The 22,166-nt window shown below is 38.8% G+C and overlaps 1 protein-coding gene across 1 annotated transcript; it reads left to right on the forward strand.

Annotated features, from left to right (window-relative positions):
• The first annotated feature begins 1,255 nt into the window (after window positions 1-1,255).
• On the forward strand, window positions 1,256-9,233 carry LOC138003072 (beta-1,3-galactosyltransferase 1-like). Its single transcript, XM_068849018.1, has 2 exons — window positions 1,256-1,435; window positions 7,332-9,233. The coding sequence occupies exon 2, from the start codon at window positions 7,356-7,358 to the stop codon at window positions 8,436-8,438; it is 1,083 nt and encodes a 360-aa protein (XP_068705119.1). The 5' UTR covers window positions 1,256-1,435; window positions 7,332-7,355; the 3' UTR covers window positions 8,439-9,233.
• Window positions 9,234-22,166: the final 12,933 nt, after the last annotated feature.

Consider the following 22,166-nt stretch of genomic DNA (forward strand, 5'->3'; position numbering starts at 1 on the left):
TTTTGTTCATCTAGGTAAATCTAGGTACGACGGAAAGAATGTGGAACAAAAATTCATCTTCCAAATCGGCACCCTTAATCCTCACGGTATTAACGAACGCTTTTCATTTAACTAATATATTCCTATTTTGCACGTTGCCATATATATGTTACCACTAATAGCGTAGCTCCTACTCTACTATAAAAACTACACGTAACCCTTAATTCCTAGATTTGCTCTGACGAAGGGCTAACGCTCGAAACGTCAGCTTTTAGAATCTCTGTACGGTGGCCAATTTACATTATCAACTCCGTTGATAAAACCAAATTTTTGTATACTACTTCCCCACCGACGCAGCACCACAGTTTCTTTAAAAACTACCCCTTTCATGTACTTGTAAATAGCCAACTGGTTTGCCTCCGGCCAGTTGGGATTCTTAACAGTTGTTGTTGTTCTGTTCCGTCATTTTGTTGGGTTTTATTGGTCCTGAAAAGCCCCTATGGAGTACCAGCGTAACTATGCTACTAAGGAATTCTGGGTCGGAAAATACAAGAGGGCAGACTGAAAACTTGACATATACGTGTTTCTTTTCTATTTAATTTACTAGAATCGAGATACAGTCTGGAGTACAGACATAACACTCATCTCTCGGATCAGCGACCCTCCCTTCCCCCCCTTCCGCAGAGATGACTTTCACGCTTACATTTCTGGGGCTCTTGCTCCCTCTTACCTCCGGAGTCGCCTCTTTTCCCAATACGTAACAATGCTCGGGCTGATTGAGAGTGAGGGTCCCGGTGGGAATTAGGTACTGGTCTCCTTCGTACCCGTCTTTCGGGATGTCATTCAACGCTCTACTGCGTGACATCCAGAAAGGCGGCTACGAAATATGTGATGTTATGTTTCAATACCCCTTCACTCCTGCTGAGGGGCTGCCCTTTGATGAATAAAATCGTTTGGCGTGAGACAGAATTTAAAACGAGAGTAAAGCTCGTAAGGGGCAAGAGTTAATCAATTTCTTAATTATTGAAATTAAAATAAATTGAATCAGCTTCTTTATGATACTTCAGCAAAATGCCTCTCCGAGATACATTTGAATGCAAAAAGCGTCCGAAAATAACTTGTTTCTATTAATGCGTATGGATATTCCCTCACCCTTAAGCCGGATATTGAAGCCACCGATGAAACAAAGTTCTCTGTCCTGAAATTTTCTAATATTGAAGTCTTAAATTGTGAATTCCTTTTATACTGATTGAGATCGCGAGTGTGGCAATATCCATAAACATGATGCCAAATGCATCGGGTATGGTCAAGCAAATAGCTTATAATGGCGCGCCGATTAGAAAAGCATCTTAAGTGTAAATTGATTGTACCTTGGTAAGCCAAAAGCACGCAGGTCCCTGGTGAACATAAGCAAAAGTTTTAAAAGTCACATTTCCATAGTGAAGATCCCGATAAGGTAAGAGAATATATTCTTCATGCTCATATCTTGATTTTTTTAAAAAAGAGAGCAAAGCTGAGAGTGACTTGCCACTAGGGTTTCACATCCTGTGAAAATATTGCCTGAGAATACCTGCACGGAAACTTCTAGTTCACAAAATATAATTTGGGAAAACTTTTCTGCTCGAATTATTCGAAATAGTAGACAATTCACTAATCAATAACCGATTTAAAGACTATTGCGTCATGTTGGTCATTGTCAAAGTTGGTTAGTGATGTTGTATCTGTTGTGTATTGTGGGGTATCACTGGCCAACGGTTCCCTAACTATGATTCAGCTTATAGACTTAAAGTTGACACGAAGAGACAAATTTCATGATAAAAACTTCTCCTGGCGACAAAACCGTCACTCCACGAAGACTTCTCAACTACGACGGGAAAACTTTATTACTGGTGTTTATGTTGATCAATATCTGAACTGAAAAGGTCATAGCACGTACGTAAAAACAAAATAGCTAGAAAAAACTATTTTTAAGATAATAACTTCACCAAGAAAAAAGAGGCAGTCCACTGCGAATTCTATATTAGTATATACCACACAACTGAATAGTGCTTTCTGCGCATTCTGATTGGCTAGCTCGGAGGCTTCGAGGCCCGGGAAATATTCACCACTATTCACTTCCACTTCAGTGAATAAATCGTTAAATATGATAATTTATTCTTAGTTAAAATTATGGGGCTCTAAGTTGGGGAAATACATACCCCTCAAATGTTCTTATGATCTTTTTATTTTCTTGTTCATTATTATTTTACATTAGGGCTCTAGGGGTTGGGTTATTCATGATTTTTATAGGGGAGGGTTAGGTGAGTTTACTAAGTAGGGGATCTCCGCAGTGTTCTTATGTAAGTCCACCTGTCTTTAGGCGAATCTTTTAAATAAAATAAGTGTATTGTCTGTTTGTTATCCGCTGTTAGTGAAGACTCGTGCAGCAATCGTGTACCTCAGAATCCTTAATATTTTAAAGTTTGACAAAAATATATTTCATATTACGTCATTGTATTCATGTCCCTTTTTATAACTTACTTGCAACTGCATGTGTTAATTTAAACCTATCGCCCTCAAGTTTGTTTGGACACTTGAACAAGATGTCAAGGGAATATCGAAACGTCGTGTTATCGTGTTAAACTTATTTCGCTTATCTTTATTCTTAAATGTTTATCTAAATTTAATCTAAACTAAATATCAAAAATTCACTTTTATATCTAAGAATGTCTAATTTTGCATCCAATTTTGAACCAACATTGACTCTTCTTTCATGTTTTGAACGTGGAATATCCTTAAATAATTTGTTATCAACTATGCATGCCCATTTTCAGGAAAGCAACATGAACGTGAGCAGGACACCAATTAATAGGAGGCCATTATGTATTCACATACATTCCCTGTAACCTTATGCTTAAATTATGCAGCACCAGCACACCTTGGGAAGGTGAACAAGCAAGCAACTTATTACCGGGGGGCTCCTGCTTGTTAACAATTTTCAAGATTGTTTTAACATCAAGGGAAAAATATTAGTGCTCCACATTTTGGCGAAAAAAACCATGCAAGAAAAATGGCAACCCCCCCCCCCCCCCCCCCCCGTCCCCTCCCTCATAACCTTTTTAATGGTCTTCTCCTAAGTGAAACACAAAGAGACCCTTCCTGATTTTAATAATTCTATTAGAGCAATAACTCTCAAAAATAATTAAAAGCTTCAAAGTCTGGCGCATTGTTCTCCCTTCACCGATTCAAAACAAAATCGATTGCGACTTGCACGCGGGTAATTTCCCCCGCCTGAAAGAGCTCCGAACTCTGAATGGTTCATTGTTCTCTTTGTACCTGTTGCCATTGGTCAAAACAAGTGCTTTGGTATCAGTTTTAAATCGAAAATTTGATACCGCTTTGATAATTTTTTGATTGGTTTATGAAGGATCCAAATACTGACCCATTAACATAAGCATTCAAAGTGAAATAGTTTATTGTAATTAGGAGTGTGCAGCGAGTTATCTGGTAAATGCACGTGCTAAAACAGAGGTCACATTAACTTAAGTTAACATACTTGTCACAATATAACTGTTTGAAAACTTAAATAATGTACCACACTAGATACCAAAAAACACCAAAAAAAACACTTCTTTTATTTGTAGCCCAAAAAAGGTGAAACAGGAGCCTAAAACTGCAATACGATCAAGCTATTCTTAGACGAGTTCTTAAGGAGGCTCGAAAGAGTTTTTTCGTTGCTATATTTGTGAAACGATCAAGGATATTTCACAGTGTAGGCAAACTATAAATATCTTTGCCACTCTATTGTTAGGTAATACTTTAAGGGCACTTACGATGTCATATCGGTTACCGTGGCAACACACAAATTTCGAGATAAAGACAAAAATAAATCACAGCTGTACAACCAGCCTTGCAGTATTATTTTGTTTCAATTTTTTTTCCGCCGGTTTTTTTTCCTGTTCGCGCGATTTAACGCCTAGGCCTTGGCGGATTGTGCTCCTAAAAGTGGAATATTATGCTACTAGCTAGCAGTGCTCGGAATTTTGCCAAATTATGCCAAAATTATGCCAGAATTCTCAAATTGTGCTCCTGATTTCCGAAATTATGCCCGCAAAATGACGTAGATTCTGTCCATATAGGCGCGCAATAACGACACCAAATGTTGGAGTCGTAGGCAGTTGTGCTAGCTTACACAATCCCCCACGAGAAGCCGGATGGGAAACCAGAGTACCAGACTCTTCCAAAAGGTTAAGCGCGCACGCAGAATTCGCCAAAAGAGGCCTAGTAACTAAGAATGTCAGAACAAAGTCAATACTACTATTAGCGTAGCTAAAACACGCATTGCAAGAACATACTACCTAAATTTAATTTATTTCTGTAGAAAATACTCCATATTTATTAATTTTTTTGAATTTATGCTCCAAAAAGACCTAAAATTTGCTAATTATGCCTTGGCAGTGCTAGTTTAAAAAATTATGCTCAAAATTATGCTAGCACAATCCGCCAAGGTCTACTGGTTTCGCAGGAAAATCAGTCTAAAAACATTGTAAAAACACCGTCCACCAATGCAATGAAGTTGCACGGTCCTAATCATGGGCTCCTGGCAGAAACGTTTTCCCCATCAGATGCATTGGCACTAAACCTCGGGAAAGAGGCACTCCTATACCGCCGATCCATAATAAAACAAGAAAGAAAAAAGAAATTGCCAGAAAGACTGACTCAGGGCGTAAAATGGCAAACATCGCCCGCGAAAAGCTAAAATAGCCACCGAGGTACACCTTATTCCATAACGGCCGCCATTTTAGTATTATTTTGATTCCTTGCAAATGACCCTTTTGGCCTCGCTTTCAAACGTAAAATTTAAAAGAATATTTAACTTTGAACGAGGCCAAAAGGGCAATTTGCAATCAAACAAAAAAATACTAAAATGGCGGCCATTTTAGAATAAGGTGTATGACAGAACCCGAGGCTCTCTAACGTGCCATCAGAATATTAATTTGTGACTAATTCGCCCCCAGATCGCTCAACCGTCAGAAAGTAAAATGGCTCCACCAGGGACCCGTCTCTCGATGGTCCCGAAATTAAAACTTTTCGGGCCCGAAACACCCATCTGCTCAAGATAACGAAAGGCAAAATGGTTGTGAAGTTTGATGACTTATAACTTCTCCGTTCTTAAAGTGTACCTAAACTCAAATATTTTTCGTTCCTCATATAAATCTCTCCATCCAAAGCAAACATATGTCACCATTGTTACTCAGACTTTCGCTTCAGTTTTCTGTGCCGTTCAAGCCACGTAAACTTGGCAGAACTGACGGTAATAATAATTTGGAACCCGCACGACCTTGATGTGAGTGGGATGGTCTATTCTCGATTTTACGTCACAAACTGCTTTGCATTCCTTTTCAAAGAAATTTTGCATTGCAAAGCACTTGTGACGTAAAATCGAGAATAGACCCATGACTCTCGCATCACTGTCGTGGGTTCAAATTACTGCTTGCTTTGATGACTTTACGCGTTTTGCTCGGCAGGTAAAAAGCGAAATTTTGAGGTAAGAATGTTAAAACGTTTTTGGTTTTGATGGTGAGATAAACATTGTAGACGAAAAATGTTTGAGTTTAGGTGCAATTTAAGATACAGTGGGAATAGGGGAATCTTTGCCGACGTCATTGGTTGCTTTTTGTTTCATTAACATACGAGTCTGCGCACAAAAGGCACCAAGTTATTTACAAATTGATTTCAAAGGGTCAAAGAACTTGTTAAACTCAGTTACATACTCTGAGCCTTTAAGCTTTGATAATGATCCAGTCTGCCATCAAAGAGTTTTAAATTCCTTGGTGGCAGAAACGCTAGAAATACCATAATTTCTTTGAAAAGTTTCGAATTTTCAAAGCATCAGAGATTATCAGGGACACTGCAATCAATAAACTTTCAGTAATTTATTCTAAGCTGACTGATTAGAAAACCATAGCCATGTGCAGGAGCTCATCAAGGTGAACCTGTATCTCCACTCCTTCCTTGAGCCAATCCTTTCCAGGGTAAAGTTATTTTTAGGAACAGGTTTTTCCCGCGAAAAGTATCATATTTCCCTTGATACTGAGATAGGTTTGTTTTGATTGGCTTTTACAACAGTAGGCGTGCTGGATCTCCCAAGAGAGGCATTTTTTAAATAAATCGACTCGGTAAAGGTTGACTCTTAGGCCAAGTACTGGAGATAGAGGCTCAGTCCCCTTGATGAGTTCCTGTCTTGTGATAATGAGACATAAATCTAAACAAAGATTCCCCAATTGTAATTCAATACCCGAAAAAGGGCCGGAAAATTCCGGGACATTCGAGAAACAGGACCCGGACGCATTGTGTTCTTCCTTTTACTTCGATTTTCATAATTCCTGCGGAATCTCATCTTTAAGCGCCAACCGCCAAACTGCGTTTTGGCTTCAATCAATCAAACGAAATTAATTGATGCGTGACATAACCTGCCAATCAGCGTCTTTATTTCTTTCGGTGTATTCGTACCTTCGAATTTGAGGCCGATGGAAAGCGAAGGAATATGTACGAATCTTTACCTCTCTTTACCTCTAAGAAGATATGATAATGTATTCGAGCTGTGAACCAAAAAAAAAAAAAAAAACATTCCAATTCACTTTCCAGAGGCGGAGTCGATCTTCCCAGATGTGTTCGGAAAGTTGATTGATGGAAGCCAAAACGCAGCTTTGCGCTTAGCGCTTGAAGATGAGATTCCGAGAATTATGAAAATAGCAGTAAACATGACGTCAGTCAAGGAGGACAAAGTGGAGTGTTAAACATTTTGCCAAAATTTTCGAAGATTCTTTGATTGGACCTGACGTCACAGAGGCTGTATTGGTGGAAAGAAGTACAATCAAAGAATTTTGTTTAAAATGGATTGGTATATCTTTTATCGGATATTCATTGAGCTTTTTCGGACTAAATTTTGAGGTAGTTTTTTTTCTGGTGAGTGCAAAGCTATAAAATTTTCCTTGTCCTTTGTCAATTTCTCCTCGTTTCAGCCTTCGTTCGGTTAACGAAATGTCGTATTTGGAATGGTAAGCTTAAATGGAATTTCCCAACAAATTGTAAGCACCGTTCCATGGCGTCCCAAGACGAACTTTGGCCTTGTTGGTAGAACTCTACTTTTTATGCAAATAGTTCTTTTATTTTGGGAAAAAACTTGGCCACTGATCATGGAAGGGAAAGCCGGAAGTATTTCGTGCAGGTATAATATTCACACCAAGCCGAGAACTGAAACAAATCCCGGCCGGACCCATGAGGTTTTTCTTGGTTGTCACGAATAGTAGAATCTTAAGTGGAAATTGCCTGGCTCACGTCAATGAAGTTTTCACCTCAATTTTCTACAGGTACTCAAAGGAAATAAAACAACAATGGTATACAAGAGACGCTTTGCTCTTAAGGCGCTCGTCACCATGGTAACCTTGGTAATTGTCGGCTATGTGTACTTACTTACTCCTCAATCAGCAACTGTGCGAAAAAGTAATGAGATTACGACATTTCAACTTGAATCCAATGCTTACCAAGAACTAAAATCAATTCGACAACGTAACAAAGTCGACTCTGTGTTCACCCTTGTTCCAGAATTGCCGAAACACACGACACTTCTAATTATCATTACCACGGTTCCATACGAGATTAAAAGAAGAAGTATTTTAAGACAAACGTGGGCAAAGCAATCATCGTGGACATTTGCAGCTAATAATTCTGATTCTCTTCCGGACTCGGTTGACATTGTGAATATCACATACTTTTTCATGATGGGGTTCGACGGATACTCTCCTGTCGACGAGCGCGTCCAAAGAGAATCGACAGTTCACCGAGACATCCTGCGTGTGAATTTAACAGAGACTTACCGTGGCCTAACAAATAAAATATTGCTTACCTTTAAGTGGGTATCAACACTGGACATGAAACCACTTTTCATAGCAAAAGCAGACCACGATGTCTATGTCAAGATGCCAGAGCTTGCTTCTTGGTTGCAAAAGTTCTCCAAATCGCCCAGGAAAGTCTACGCTGGGTTTATTGTAAGAAAGGGAACAGCTATGCGGGATATCAAGAGTCCGTGGTATGTCAGTAAACAGCACTACAGAGGAATAGCTTGGCCTCCATACTGCCGGGGGCCTTTTTACCTTTTCTCGCGGGACTTGTTTTTAGATGTAGTGAATGCAACTAAGGTAATCAAACCTTTTCCGGTGGAGGATGTTTACATGGCTGTCTTGGCTTTAAGTGTAGGGGTAAAACCTCTTGAAACGGGTAGGGTTTTATTCAATGATAGCCGGCGTCTTAATAAAAGAGTGCTCCAAACCCCTCTAGACGAAATGAAAGTTCCCTCAGGAATTGTCTTGGGGGACTCATTGTCTTCCGAGGCCATACAGCGGATACATAGTGTTTACACGTTACAGAAGTTACCTAGGGCTACTAAGGAACCAATAGCACGTTCACACCACGAGTAAAACATGATTACAGGTTGTTTTTTTTAGCTAACTTGTTTAACTCAGGGGCATACAGCAAACAACCATAAAATCCGTTTCATTGTCTGAAATGTATGCTACCTGCAGCTGGAGCCTTCGCACAAAATTAGAAAGCGCATTTTTTGCAACCTCCACAGTAAGGTCTTCTCGGCATTCCTCGAGGAAGACGGTTAGGGAAACCAGTTCTTCTCCTGACCTGCCGCCATATTAATTAAAAAGCGATAAGATCCTGGGGATGATGTTTTTAGTTAAATACACAGGTACCTGAACGTTCTAATTTATTTTGAGCTCAAGTTTGAAACAAATTAAAACTTTACTCGACACGACTTCGAAACATATTGCGTTAATACGTAGAGGTGGGGTTTGTATCCCTTGTATAGGAAACAAAGTAATATTCACCGGGAACTTCAAGTACAACGAAAAAATCATGCGGTTTTGAAAAATTTTACGGTTTCTGTGAAACCAAAATCATGGTTTACGGTGAATTAACTTTTCGATTCTTATTTCATAAACATTTTTATTCAAAAGCTCAAAAATCACGTGTCACCGTGCCGAGAAAAAAAGGCAATTCACGACTTAGAATGGAGGGGGATTGAGGGCATATAAATTCTCCTCACAATTTCAATGGAATGTCAGTCAGACAGCTATTGAGGATGAAGATTATTGTCAGAGTACGAGGGGTTTGTGATCTTGATATAACATTAAATTGTCATGAATACCTAACAAAGAGAGAGAATAAACGTTTCAGTCTTGGGAATTAAAGTGTTAAAGAAACCACACATGTTTAGGGAAACGTTTAATGTTTTTACTTAGTTCAATAAAGAGAATTTCCCAAGCCACATTTTTTTAAATATCAAATAAAGATTTATGTTTAAAATATATGCTAGTGTTTCTCTGTCTTGAAAACTCGTGATCAAACATAGTTTTAATTTCCAAATAACCAGAAAAGATTCCGATAGACAAAACATGTCAATTAGGAATGGCATTAGGGGCACTGCTCTGAATTGGTTTCGTTCATATCTCCTGTCTCCCACGCAACCTCAAGGTGGCCAATTAGAATTTCGATAAAACGTGCATTCTGAATGGTTAAAACAGCGTGCTTTAATTGTACTCTCACAAAGCACGGCTGACGTCACTCGTAGGATTTGGAAAATAAAGTTTTCCGAAATTTTTACGTGACAAAATTAAACAATCAATGATTATACAGGATAAAACAAATAAAGAAGCCTCGCCTGTGATCTTTTTTGAGGATCTTCTTCCCATAAATTCGACCGTAGTTACATTCATACAGCAATACGAACGGTCCGAACGCAGCAGCAGTTCTTTTACCAGCCTGACCAGTCACACGCTTTAAGCAGCTTGTTTTCAAATAGTTCAGGCTTTCGTGAGCTAAAATTCAACCGAATTTTACAGAACAAGTTTCTTTTCGATCCCGATTTTAGACTGAAAAACTGCTTGCACTCGTCTGTTAGTTCCCTGTAGTTCAAGAAGTAGGGGAAACACTTGACTACATCTCGAGTTTCCCCTTCACTTCTTTCGTCTTTTGTATATCCGCTTCCTGCGTGCTGTACAACAAAACAGATCACAGGCGATGCTTCTTTATTTGTTAATTATTGTTGTTGCACAACCAACGAAACGATAAAACTAGGATACCTTTTATTGTCCGTTGTTTAGACACGGAGACTAGTACTACCAACGGAAGGGATTCTGTTCCAAGGTTTCACCTCACTTCTTTGGTGGGAAAAATTCTAGCTTAATCATCATTTGACATGCACTCACAAAGTATATTGGTACCCCCCCCCCCCCCCTCCCCCCATACCAATGTTGATAACGTAATGCAAAATACTGTGCAAGCCTTTGTAATGGGGGGAGAGGGAAAGTAGGATTAACTTAATCTTAATCCAACGAGTTTTGTCCAAGATTGTGGTTCCTACAAAGCAGCGTGAAATCATAAAGAAGAGTGCCAATCCATCTTTTATAAAGAAACCATCATAACAAAAAGGTTAACCTACTGTAGGTAGAGATTTTTGGTCCATTTGCCGCCAACTCTAGATTCGTCTCCAGCCTGACCTTTAATACTAAGGAATACGAACACTCTCCTAAAAAACCAATGTTTGATTTCAGTTGATTTGATTTGATTTTTTATTGTGTCCCCATGCAAGTAGCGCCCCGGGGCTAGAAGACTTGACACTTAAAGTGCCCCTGTGATCAAAAAAACCACTTCCTTTTTTCCTTCAGATTTTGAAAGTGTGTTTGCTTAGCACCTGACTGGCAAAATTTTGAGCTTTGATTTTTATCCAAAGGCCGTTTACTTCGAGTGTAAGTTTTGGATTTCACGGTCCGCCATTACTCACGTCCAAAACTGACCGATTGGACCTCAGACGGTTGGATCCAGGGAAAAGTGACGTCAGAGGCTCACTAGCTTAAAATTTCAGCGAGTGAACGCAGCTTATTATATATGCAAAGCGTGAGTTTAAAAGTCTGAAACCCCAAAACCCCCGTGCTGCATATTGATTCTGCGGCGTACGCACGTATTGCATTCTTAAACTAGAGAGCCTTTGACGTCATTTTCTCCTCGATTCAGCTCTCTCAAGAACATAATGTTAGTAATGGCGGACCATTAAATAGGAAAATTACAGTTAAAATAAAGAGGTGTCTTTGTGAAATCAAGGCTTAAAACGTGGGTCACTTAGTGTTTTGTTAACATAGTTTTGAAATCCAAAGAAAAATATGAATTGATTTTTTGGTCACTGGGTCATGACTTTAAGTAAATTTCATTATTATCAACACTATAACTTATGTTTAAAAATAGAAGAACCGTAGCCAGGGTAAAACATATTAAAAAATTATTATAAAAAACGTTCACTGGCTATATACAGTTAAAAACTTTCGAGCTTTCGGCTGTCAGGCTACAGCCTTCAATGGAAATGAATGGAAAAAATGACACGACACAAGACCAGTACAGCTGAGACTTTGTTACATCGCGCAACTAATCTCCCGAGCACAAAACAAGGAAAAGAGAAAGAACTTATTCATGTCATCGACGCTCTACAATCTAACAATTACCCCCAAAATGTTATCTCCAACATACTAAAGAAGAAATCTTCTACTCAGCGAACAAATCCCATCCCAACACCTGAGGAACTTGTTTGCATGTTTTTTAAATGGGTTGCACCCTCCGAATTCTCCAATTATGCAGTCCTCCCCTATATTAATGGCATTTCTCAGCCTCTAACTAGACTCCTTAGAAAACATGATATTCGAGTTGTCAGCAAGCCATTCAAGACTTTACAACAGGAGTTTCCCTCTCCTAAGTCCCGCCCTCCGATCGATCTTCAACCTAACGTGGTTTACAAAATATCTTGTGCCGACTGCCCATGGAGTTATGTTGGCGAGACTGGCAGATTCTTTGAAACCAGAAAAAAAGAACATATGAGGAATGTGAAGTCTTACGCAAGAGGCTCCAACATCGCTAAACACGCTTGGTCTTCAAATCACTCTATTGACTTTAAAAATTCCCAAGTGATTGACAAGGGTTCTTCTCGTACCCGCAAGACACTGGAATCTTGGCACACCGCTTCGATAGATCATGCAGATAACAATTCTAGGCCGCTCCCTAATCAATACTCCATTCTTTTAAAAAAGAACAATTAGTTTTTTTGACTAATATTTTTTCCCGTTTTTATATTCTTTTTCACACCTATTTTTGTATATATTGTAGTTGTCATCATTTTTTCCATTCATTTCCATTGAAGGCTGTAGCCTGACAGCCGAAAGCTCGAAAGTTTTTAACTGTATATAGCCAGTGAACGTTTTTTATAATAACTATAACTTATGTTAAGATTCGGCGATGAAAACAGTTCATTCGGTAAAATTAACCTCCTCGTACACGAACTGAAGCGAGAGTAATGGACGGAGTATATGAGCTACCATTTGCTCCTACAATGAACAAAATCCTACCCATAATTAATGGGGCCTTACTCGCGCAGCGACCATATTGACCATAAACAATAGATTTCGTATCCCGAGCCTCGAGTTGAAATGTTTCGGGACGAGTTTTGGTGGGGCAAAACAAAAGGTTTTCAGTCCCTCGGGACTCAACATGGCTGCCGTATGATTAAGGTCCATTAGAAACATGTGGTGTTAAATTACCTTCGTGCTCATGGAAATATGACACCAGAAGTAAATTCCATTGTTCAACGTGATTTTAGCGGAGCTCCGCGCGCGCCGAAGGCGCGCGCGCGCGGAGCACCATAGTTAAGAAAATATGGTAACCCAGACAGGGCTTAAAAACGGCTGATTGGTCGAGAGGTTATGACGTAAAAAATGCCCCTCTCATGAAATGCGCATGCGTTCAGTTTAGAATTCATGATCTTTACATGGCGTTCACGGTTGTGTTTCTGCGGAATGCATGAGCATTTATGAAAAAATTCTACTGTACATGTGGCTGACTCGAGAATTTATCATGTTGTAGATCCTGATACTTAGAACATAGTTTTGGGCTATTTAGTGAACAGATGGATATGAGGACAACACGTATTCTGTGTAAACAACCATGGTTGCGATTGTTGGTTGTGACCCTTTAATATTTGAGTGGTTTTTAGAAAAGCCATTTGTTATGAAGATCAGAGAAGCCTTTTCCATCATGAAGGAATGGATTGGTCGCATTTGCCTTTGGCGTTGTTTCAACATGCACAAGCTCCTTGACTTGTCAGTAATAGATACGAGCTGTCTTTCGACAAAATCATTATCTCCTCCTTTGTTTGTTTCATCTTCTTGATTTTTGTCATCATCTTGATCATCGTCACTATCGCTACGTTCATCCTCGTCTGCAAGGTATCTAAAACAAATATTTATTGTAAAGTTTTTCTTGATTAAATGATTATGGTTAGCGCCTGCTAAGCTTGTTGAATTTTGATTCATGAAGTCACTTTGATTTTTCCTAATTTTCCTGCATTAAAAACCTCGAGGCTTCACGGACAGCTTACAGTGGTAACCGGTTGCGTCGCCCACAAGTTAACTCGCCTACAGGTTAACTCGCCTACAACGAAGTTAACTCGCCTACACGTTTGAAGTTAATTCGCCTACACATAAAGTTAACTCGCCTACACATTCGAAGTTACTGTTGATGTTATAAGATAAAGCAAAACAAGAAGTTTACTCGACAACTATCAGGCAGAAAAACGAACCATCGATCGGATATCCGATTTGAGTTTCGTCTGTCAGCGGCATTTAATTTCATCATTCTTTACCAGTTCACTTTCGACTGCGCGGTTTGATGGTTTTCGTCGATTCGCAAGAATTTCATGCCAAATTGTATGAAAGGGTAGGATACCATTTAAGAAATCTTTAACCTAAAAAGGTAAGTAAGTTGTGTATACTTACATTGTTAGTTGGTTGTATCATATTAAACTTGAAAGAAATGACTTGTCGTGTTTGTTGTTTCATCGACTGACAATATCGCGCGGCGATTGGGAAGAGACCCGCAGGTTGGTTCATGACATTTCACTGTATGTCTCAAGGCGAAATGACAAAATGACACTGTTACTCAAACGTTCGTGCGTAGGTTATTTCCTAAATTCTTGGCACCTTACAATATTGTTTAGCTAGGCTAAGCCTCAGCGCTCGTTGCAGTGATTAGGCCGAAGAACTCTCGTAAAATTTTAGCTTTCATTTTGCGGTTCGGTCAACTACATTTTTCATCAACTACGGGACTGCGGACCACGGTACCACTCCATTTTAACACTTAGTTCATTGTTCATTGACTGCGGGACTGCGGACCGTATACGTAGATTTAAGGTAGGCGTAGATTATTAAATTTCGAGGGAGAGGGCGATCTTCACAACTGCGTAGCCGCGTATCGGCGTAGCTACTTCATTCCCTTACTAACAAATTCCGAGGGGGAGGGGTGGTTTTCACAACTGCGTAGCCGCGTAGCCGCGTAGCCGCGTAGAAGAGTAGCCACTTCATTCCCTTACTAACAAATTCCTAGGGGGAGGGGTAGTCTTCACAACTGCGTAGCCGCGTAGCCACTTCATTCCCTTACTAACAAATTCCGAGGGAGAGGGGTGGTCTTCACAACTGGTAGCCGCATAGCCGCGTAGCCGCGTAGCCAATTCCATTACCTTACTAGCAAATTCCGAGGGGGAGGGGTGGTCTTCACAACTGCGTAGCCGCGTAGCCGCGTAGCCACTTCATTGCCTTACTAAAAAATTCCGAGGGGGAGGGGTGGTCTTCACAACTGCGTAGCCGCGTAGCCACTTAGCAGACACAAGGCAAGTATGACATATATGTATTTCTCGTTCTGAAAGCGTTAGCAGGAGATAACTGCGTATCCATGTAGCCAGCTTTTTCAGGGTTATAACTTCAAATGGAGGGGTATTCAGCAGTTACTCCGTATCCTACCCTTTCATACAATTTGGAATGAAATTCTCTAGTTTGGACGTTAATATACTTTACGAACATAAGCATAACAACACTTGCGAATCGACGAAAACCATCTGGCCGCGCATTCCGGTAAAAACTGTTAAAGAATGATGTGAAATCGGATATGCGATCGATGGTTCTTTTTTCTGCCTTATAATTAGTTGTCGTGTAAACTTCTTGTTTTTGCTTTATCTTATAACATCAACAGTAACTCCGAATGTGTAGGCGAGTTAACTTCATGTGTAGGCGAATTAACTTCGAACGTGTAGGCGAGTTAACTTCGGTGTAGGCGAGTTAACCTGTGGGCGAGTTAACTTGTGGGCGACGTGACCGTAATCCCTTACAGTCGGTGTAATTTGTAGAAATAAAAATTGAGGCACATGTATGTCATTGTTTACTACTGCCACATTCTGCATGTTTCTGTAGGACTTCACCTATCTAAGCATTTTATTGCAGTACTCGATAATTTGGACATCTACAATTAAATGTGCACGTTGTATCTTCTACACTGTAGCTAAAGTATATGAGAATAAACGATATTTTCATATCATTAAATTATGTGGTTATTGTTGCTTTCTCTTTTTTATACCTCAGATTTTCGCAACTTTTCTTGACTTATCAGTCATTTTAATTGTTTTGTACTCTGGGGACGATGTGGCCATGTATGTTAATTCAAAAATTGATTAATGTGGTTCTAAATGTAAGTGCTCCAGTATAGCTTCAATTGACACTCCTCCTGTATACTGTTTGATTGTACCAGTTTTGGACACAACAGGAACAACACGATGGAATTTTTGACATTCTGCTGGTCATGTGATGGCTAAAACAGATGGCTGTATGTCCATGAGACCAGTGCACATGTGCCAGGCAGTAGTTGTGGTACTTGGGTGTTGTTGTGCATGGATGAAGTGGATGTCGTCCTCAATGAGCATGATAAATGTTTTTTTCCCCACATAGAGCAGCCAATAACATTGTGTAAAAATATATTCAACATCACAATTTCCCCCATATACAAGATTAGAAGATTAACTGATATACAACAACATGCACACAATCCCTTCACTTTGCAGTCAAACCAGCTCAAGCGTTCCTGTGACGAGCAGATTAATGAGTTCATTATTGCAGATTTGATTTCAGGAATCATTTCAACAATCTGGTTTTCGGATGAGTGATGCAAAACTCAATCAAGCCTCAGGTCAAAACTTGAATTGTGATTGGATTATTGCTTGCTTCCGGTGCTAGCCCAGCATGAGAATTTGACAGGTGTAGCAATTTGCATAATCTGCCAAGGTCGTAACAAGCGTGATTTGCCTTTATCTTAAAATTAATTTCTCTATCCAATCTTTAATTCAAAAACATGGTGTCTCAAGTTTGAGGATACTGGTAAGATTACGGTAATGTTGCTAGAGTGAAATGACAGTTGTTCGGAAGATTATGCAAATCAGTAAACCTGTGAAATTCCCACGGCAGCCTGGCACCAGGAGCCAGCAATATTCCAATCAAAATTCGAGTTTTCAACTGAGGATTGAGTTGAATTTTGCACTATTCATTCGACAAACAGATTATTCAAATGGTTACCGATATAAAATTTGCAATAATGAACTCATGAATCTGCTCACTAGAGGAACGCTTGAGCTGTTTTGACTGTAACTTTCTCAGTAACCTGATTAACACATGCTTATCCCTTGCATTACATATACTTGTAACTGAATGTTATTCAATTTTTATTGTGTAGTATATTTTGGAATGTATGCCTCAGTTGCTTCCCTTAGTATTTTACCAATTTCCATTTGGTTTTTTTTTTGGCAAGTTCAGTTTAGTAGTTATGCAATGAGTTTGGGTAAACAAGATACCACATCACTTGTCCAGCCATGAGGGAATTGTAGAAAGCTCCACCAAACTTTAACACTTTGATGCTCAAACCGGCCTAAGCTGGCCAGACTTAGTATCTTACTCTGTCTAATGCCAGAGTATTTTACTCTGTCTAACGCCAGACGATTTTACTCGTCAATGGGGAAGCCCTGGGAGCCAATGGGTTAAATTAAAACCATTGGCCTTTTGTAGTCTGTTATTTTTCTTTTGAACAGACCAACATTTTATTAGAATTTGTTCTTAATGACAAATGTCTTCTGTTCAATTTACATTTCATATGAAGCTGTTTTTTGTTATCAAACATTTAGTTGACTCATATTTACATATGCTGCCCGCCATGCAGAGTCTTTTCACCTATATGCCCTTTAAATTAATTTGGGTTTCCTATTTGTTGAGTATAATTTCATAAATGCATCACAGAACTTCCTTTGTTTAAATGTTTGAACATTTTTAGTTAACTACCTGGTTCGAAAGAAACTCAAGTTCTGCAGAACTGCTACAACCCTTGACTTTTGAAGCTTTCTTCTTTTTTGTGAGGGGGTTCTCTTTTCGTTGTTAAATTTAGCATCAAAATATCTTCAAACATTCCTGGTGCATGCTCCTCGCTAGCCTGCGAATGCGGATGTATTTCCATAAATCTGCATTCGCAGGCTAGCTCCTCACAAAAGCTTTCCATCTTGGAAGGGACATATAGATTTTCTCCACCATCTGCTTAGTGTCTGGTGAGGGCCTTGTGCAATTGCTGGAAAAGTGTGCTAAAGGTGGTTTCCCCTTTTGAAAAATGATTTTAAAATGGGGCAGATAAGAAGAGGTTTTCACTTGTTCCATTTTCATAGTAAAATTAATGCAAAAATGTTATACATGTAGGTACTGAAGAGTTCAAGCTTATTGAATTTTTTATTGTATACATACAGTAGTTTGTTATGTGGCAAATGTTCATGTACTCTGTTTACATTTCTTATTACTTAATTTGATGACAAGGCTGATTTGTTATCATTGTTTTAAAAGAACCTAAGATGTGGCAGTGTCCCTGGTAACTCAGAATGGCAACGTCTTGGCATGCAGTTATGAATCCACCCTAGTGAATGTTCAGCCCTTTAACCCCTAAGAGTTACCAATATTTTATTTCTCCTTATGTTAATGTCTCTTAACTGATCAAACATGAAGGGTCTTTAGAAAATGGGAAATGATCTACAAGTGAAAAAGGACTTGATTGTGAAATGAATTATTCTCCTCATACATGTATGTACCATAGGAAATGTCTGGAGAACAGTGTGGAGAATGTGCATATTGATATATTAATGGATTTAAATGGTTGACTGTGCTGAAGGTATTTTCATTTATTTGACGAGATGGGTCTGGGTGTGTGCAACATTTCAGAGGGACTTAACTGTTTATCTTCTATTTTTCTTGAGTTCCTCATTTTTCTCCCGAAGTTGAGCCTTTTGCTGAGAAATGACTGTTGCATGTGAAATAAAAGGAGAGCCTCATTTGTAATTGGGTGGCAATTTGTGCAGCAAGATTTTATGGAAATTTCTTGTGCTTCAATTTGTTTTTGTTATTAGATCAATGACAATGTGCAAATATATTTGTGTATCTATTTAGATGGATAGATCGAAATTTTTGTTAGCAGCCTACTCTCTCATTCTTTGTCACTTTCCCTTTCCTTTTCCGGCACCTCAGTTCTTTTCCTCAGATCTCCACAGTCCGAAGTTTGGCTGATGGACGGGTATGAGCGCTATCCAGGGAATAGAAAATAATAGGTTCCCCCAACAGGTGGAAAACGAGCAGTTTCTGAGATGACGTTAACATAATACATCATGAAGAGAAAAAAGTTTAAAACCCCTAACAAACTTGCAACAACAAAACATAAACTAAACAGCGGAGGAGGCGACGCCGGTCAGCCGCGGATTTTTGCGAGAAAAATCCTCGGCCGAAAGGACAGTCGTTGAGCAAGAATCGTGTAAAGGTGATCTAAAATAGAACGACACGACACAAGATTTCAAACACACTAAATTAAGCAGTTTATTAACTTCAGGTTTTATGTACCATTGCTAACTAGACGAAACATAACCTTCAATTTAGCCACAGACTCTCATCTGCCCACGAATTGAATGAGAAACGACTCTTTGAACTCCAGGCATACTTTAAAGTCTTATCAGTGACTGAACAAGAGACGAAGACAACAACAACAACAGAGACGAAAGTGTTTTCAACTCACGAATGGCTCCTCCGTTTGTTCCGTATGAAATGTCATTGAAGTCCATGAACAACAAGGAATTTAAAACTTTCATCAAAACGAATCAAAAGTCATTTTTGATATGTGTCACAGTAACAAATAACCTATCCAAAAATGCTTTTCAAAACCTTAGAGAAATCGAAACGTCCTTAGTTCACGGCAAAACTGTACCTTGAGCAAATTCTGAAACGGTGAAAGATTCTCTTCAAGAGAGCTGTGTCGATTGCTTGATAGTTATGAAATCACCGTTCCGATGTCTGCCATCATGATCAAAACGGCAGCACTGAACAGTTGTGCCTTTCATTCACTTTGGAGTTGAAGGCCTTGGGTGAGCAAGACGTTGGAAATGGCCGTTACAATGACGTGTCAAATCTGCATTCGTCGTCCGCCATTTTGAAAATCGAATGGCGGGAGGAAGCCTGAGTCTTAGTGCGCATGTCCAGCCGTTTTTAAGCCCTGTCGGTAACCCATCGATGAACAAAGGCGACTAATGTCACGCATGCGCATCATCAATGGTAAATTCAATTTTATTTGCATTGTGATTGGTTGAAAACCTTCGAGACAGTCTTAGAACGCGGGAAGAAAAGATGTCGACGCTGTCGCTAGTTGTAGTTTTTATTGCATTCACTTTCAATGCTATCTATGCACTTGTGGTACAAATACCGAAAGAAGATGGACAAAAGCTAGAAAGACCTCGGCAATTCCTTCTACTTGGGAAAGTCCTTTATCTCGGATGAAACGAAACATGCTTAGATCGGCTGTTTTAGAATGCTGCGTTGTGCTCAGACTAGTCAAAGGATTGCGCGATGTTGGAAAATTTTTGCCTTATTCGCAACGCGTATGGTCATGATTGAATGTGCAAATCACAATATTGAATAACGTTACGTATTAAAGTAACTGGAACCGGCATTAAAATTTTTCGCTGTGGTTTTTTCACGTGGATACCCGCGCTTGAAGTGAATGCAAAACAAATTTGCCAGGTTGACGGGATTTGCTTATGGCGCGTCAGTGGTAAATGAGCTGGTAATCCGTTCAAAGGATGTCACAGCTTAAAATTTATCAATGAATGGAGTTAAGGTAAGTAACAGAAAAACATGACAGAAGAATTTCGTTTGTTCTCTCTTTGACGCGAATACATCCTATCCGGACGAAAGAGTCATTTTGCAAAATGTCAATCGGTTTACAGCTTTTTCTGTTTAAACCGAACCCGGTCATTAAGAGTACAGGACTTTTGTCTCCGACGTTCGTCCACGAAAAGCCGTCAACAGGTGATATTTTGTGAGCCAAAGATAAGGTTTGACTAGAGATATTCCCGGTAAAAGTGGCACAGCGAATACTGAACCCCGACGTTTCGACTTCTTCGTTTACCAAAGGGCTTTTCTTTGTCGACAAAACAGTGCTTGTTTTTTCCACCATCAAGTGTTATTTTCTCTGGACTAAGACATAAAAAGTCTCTGTATTGTTAATGTGTGATTTTCATACCTTCTGGACATTTTTTTGTCTTTTCTTTTCTTGAAATGTGAACTACAACCGTGTATATTTGACGCGCAACTGAAATTTTCTTACCCCAAATCAGACAATAGCGTCAGTGTTCACGTTACTTTTGGTCAAATCTCAGCAAATATGTCTTCGTCCAGCGATCGCCATTAGTATGGAAAGCACATATTTGTGAAGAATCGAACTGCTTTGAAAGTTTTCCTTCAAAAGTGGCAGGGCGCACGAAAATGCCCTGTGAAAGTAAACCTAATTTCCATCGAAACTTGGCACTTTGTGGTGCGTTGATTCAACTCTGGGTCATATTATTCAGATGCAATGCATTCTTAAATGCAATGTACTGCAAATAAGACTCTTGCTTGTATTGCAATAAATATTAGTCCCAGCTATTAAAAATTATCCTTAATTACATAAAAAATGTTTCGTTAGTGTAGTAATATTTACAAATACAAATGCCTGCTTACCACAACTTTGCACTGCACTTTTCAATTTGATAAATTTCTTACTTTAAATTTGAGGGAAACTGTAGTAATTGAAATTTTAAAGATATTTACAAACTGTATAGTAACATTTACATGACAAGTAATTATTGTAAAGTATAATAATTTTGTTCATGATGATTTACATGATAAGTAATTATACATTATATTTGTAAATAATGTATATTTTAAAATTTTCACTCCCTTATGTGGCTGCCTTGCATGGGTGTGTGTGTCACTATTTGCACCTTTCTGCTTTTGGAATCCCATTTAATAAATAATACAAATATAACAATTCTTTAAACTTTGTACAGTGAATTATTTTACCTTTGTCTGCACATTCAAGTTTTATGAGACATGTGACTGTGTGCAAGGAATGGCAGCAAAAATAAACAAAAACCAGGTCAATTAAATTTTTTGACACACAAAACAGCCATAATATTCAGGTATACCTTCTCTTCAATTTCTTCTGCAAGTTTTTTGCAGTTACTATAAGTTGCCATACACCAAGAATAAAGTAAAAAATAAAATTAATGAACACAAAATGGTGTGTGATGTTCCATCATCCTAAATCAATGCATATTAATTACTTAACACTGTTGGAATCAATATTAAATTTTATTGGGACATATTACTTATTAAATACTGGCTCAATTACTGATACGGTAATATTATTGATGTACTATATTTAATAATTAAATCCCTTTCACCCCTAAACTGGCCAAAACCGGCCATACTTAGTATTTTACTCATCAATAGGGAACCCCCAGGGTTCAATGGGTTAATTAATAGACTAAAAACATTTAAGATCAATGGCTGCACATTTTGTTCATTTTCATCCTGATTTAGATAAATTTACTTTATTCTCTGCAGTGAGATAGTAACTTACCACAAATTTAGTGAGCAATGAATATGAATGAGCATGAACTGCCCACATCAAAATTAATTAGTAGTTAATATTGTGTCAGAGTTCTATCACAAAGTCTGCTTTGTCTTTAATTGCCCTTTTAATTTTAAACATTGCACAGAACACAAGACCTGCTTTATGTATTTCCAGACATCCCAATTTTAATTGTACATTTAATGTGGGTGTAATTTTACATCTACAAATGGTCAAGTGAAATTTTTACCTCCCCAAAGAGAACTCATTCAGAAAATTTCATTTCAGTACAACCTACAAGTCTGATGGCAGTGACCACA

This window comes from Montipora foliosa, chromosome 5, assembly GCF_036669935.1.
Source record: "Montipora foliosa isolate CH-2021 chromosome 5, ASM3666993v2, whole genome shotgun sequence".
In the NCBI taxonomy this organism is placed as follows: Eukaryota; Metazoa; Cnidaria; class Anthozoa; order Scleractinia; family Acroporidae; genus Montipora; species Montipora foliosa.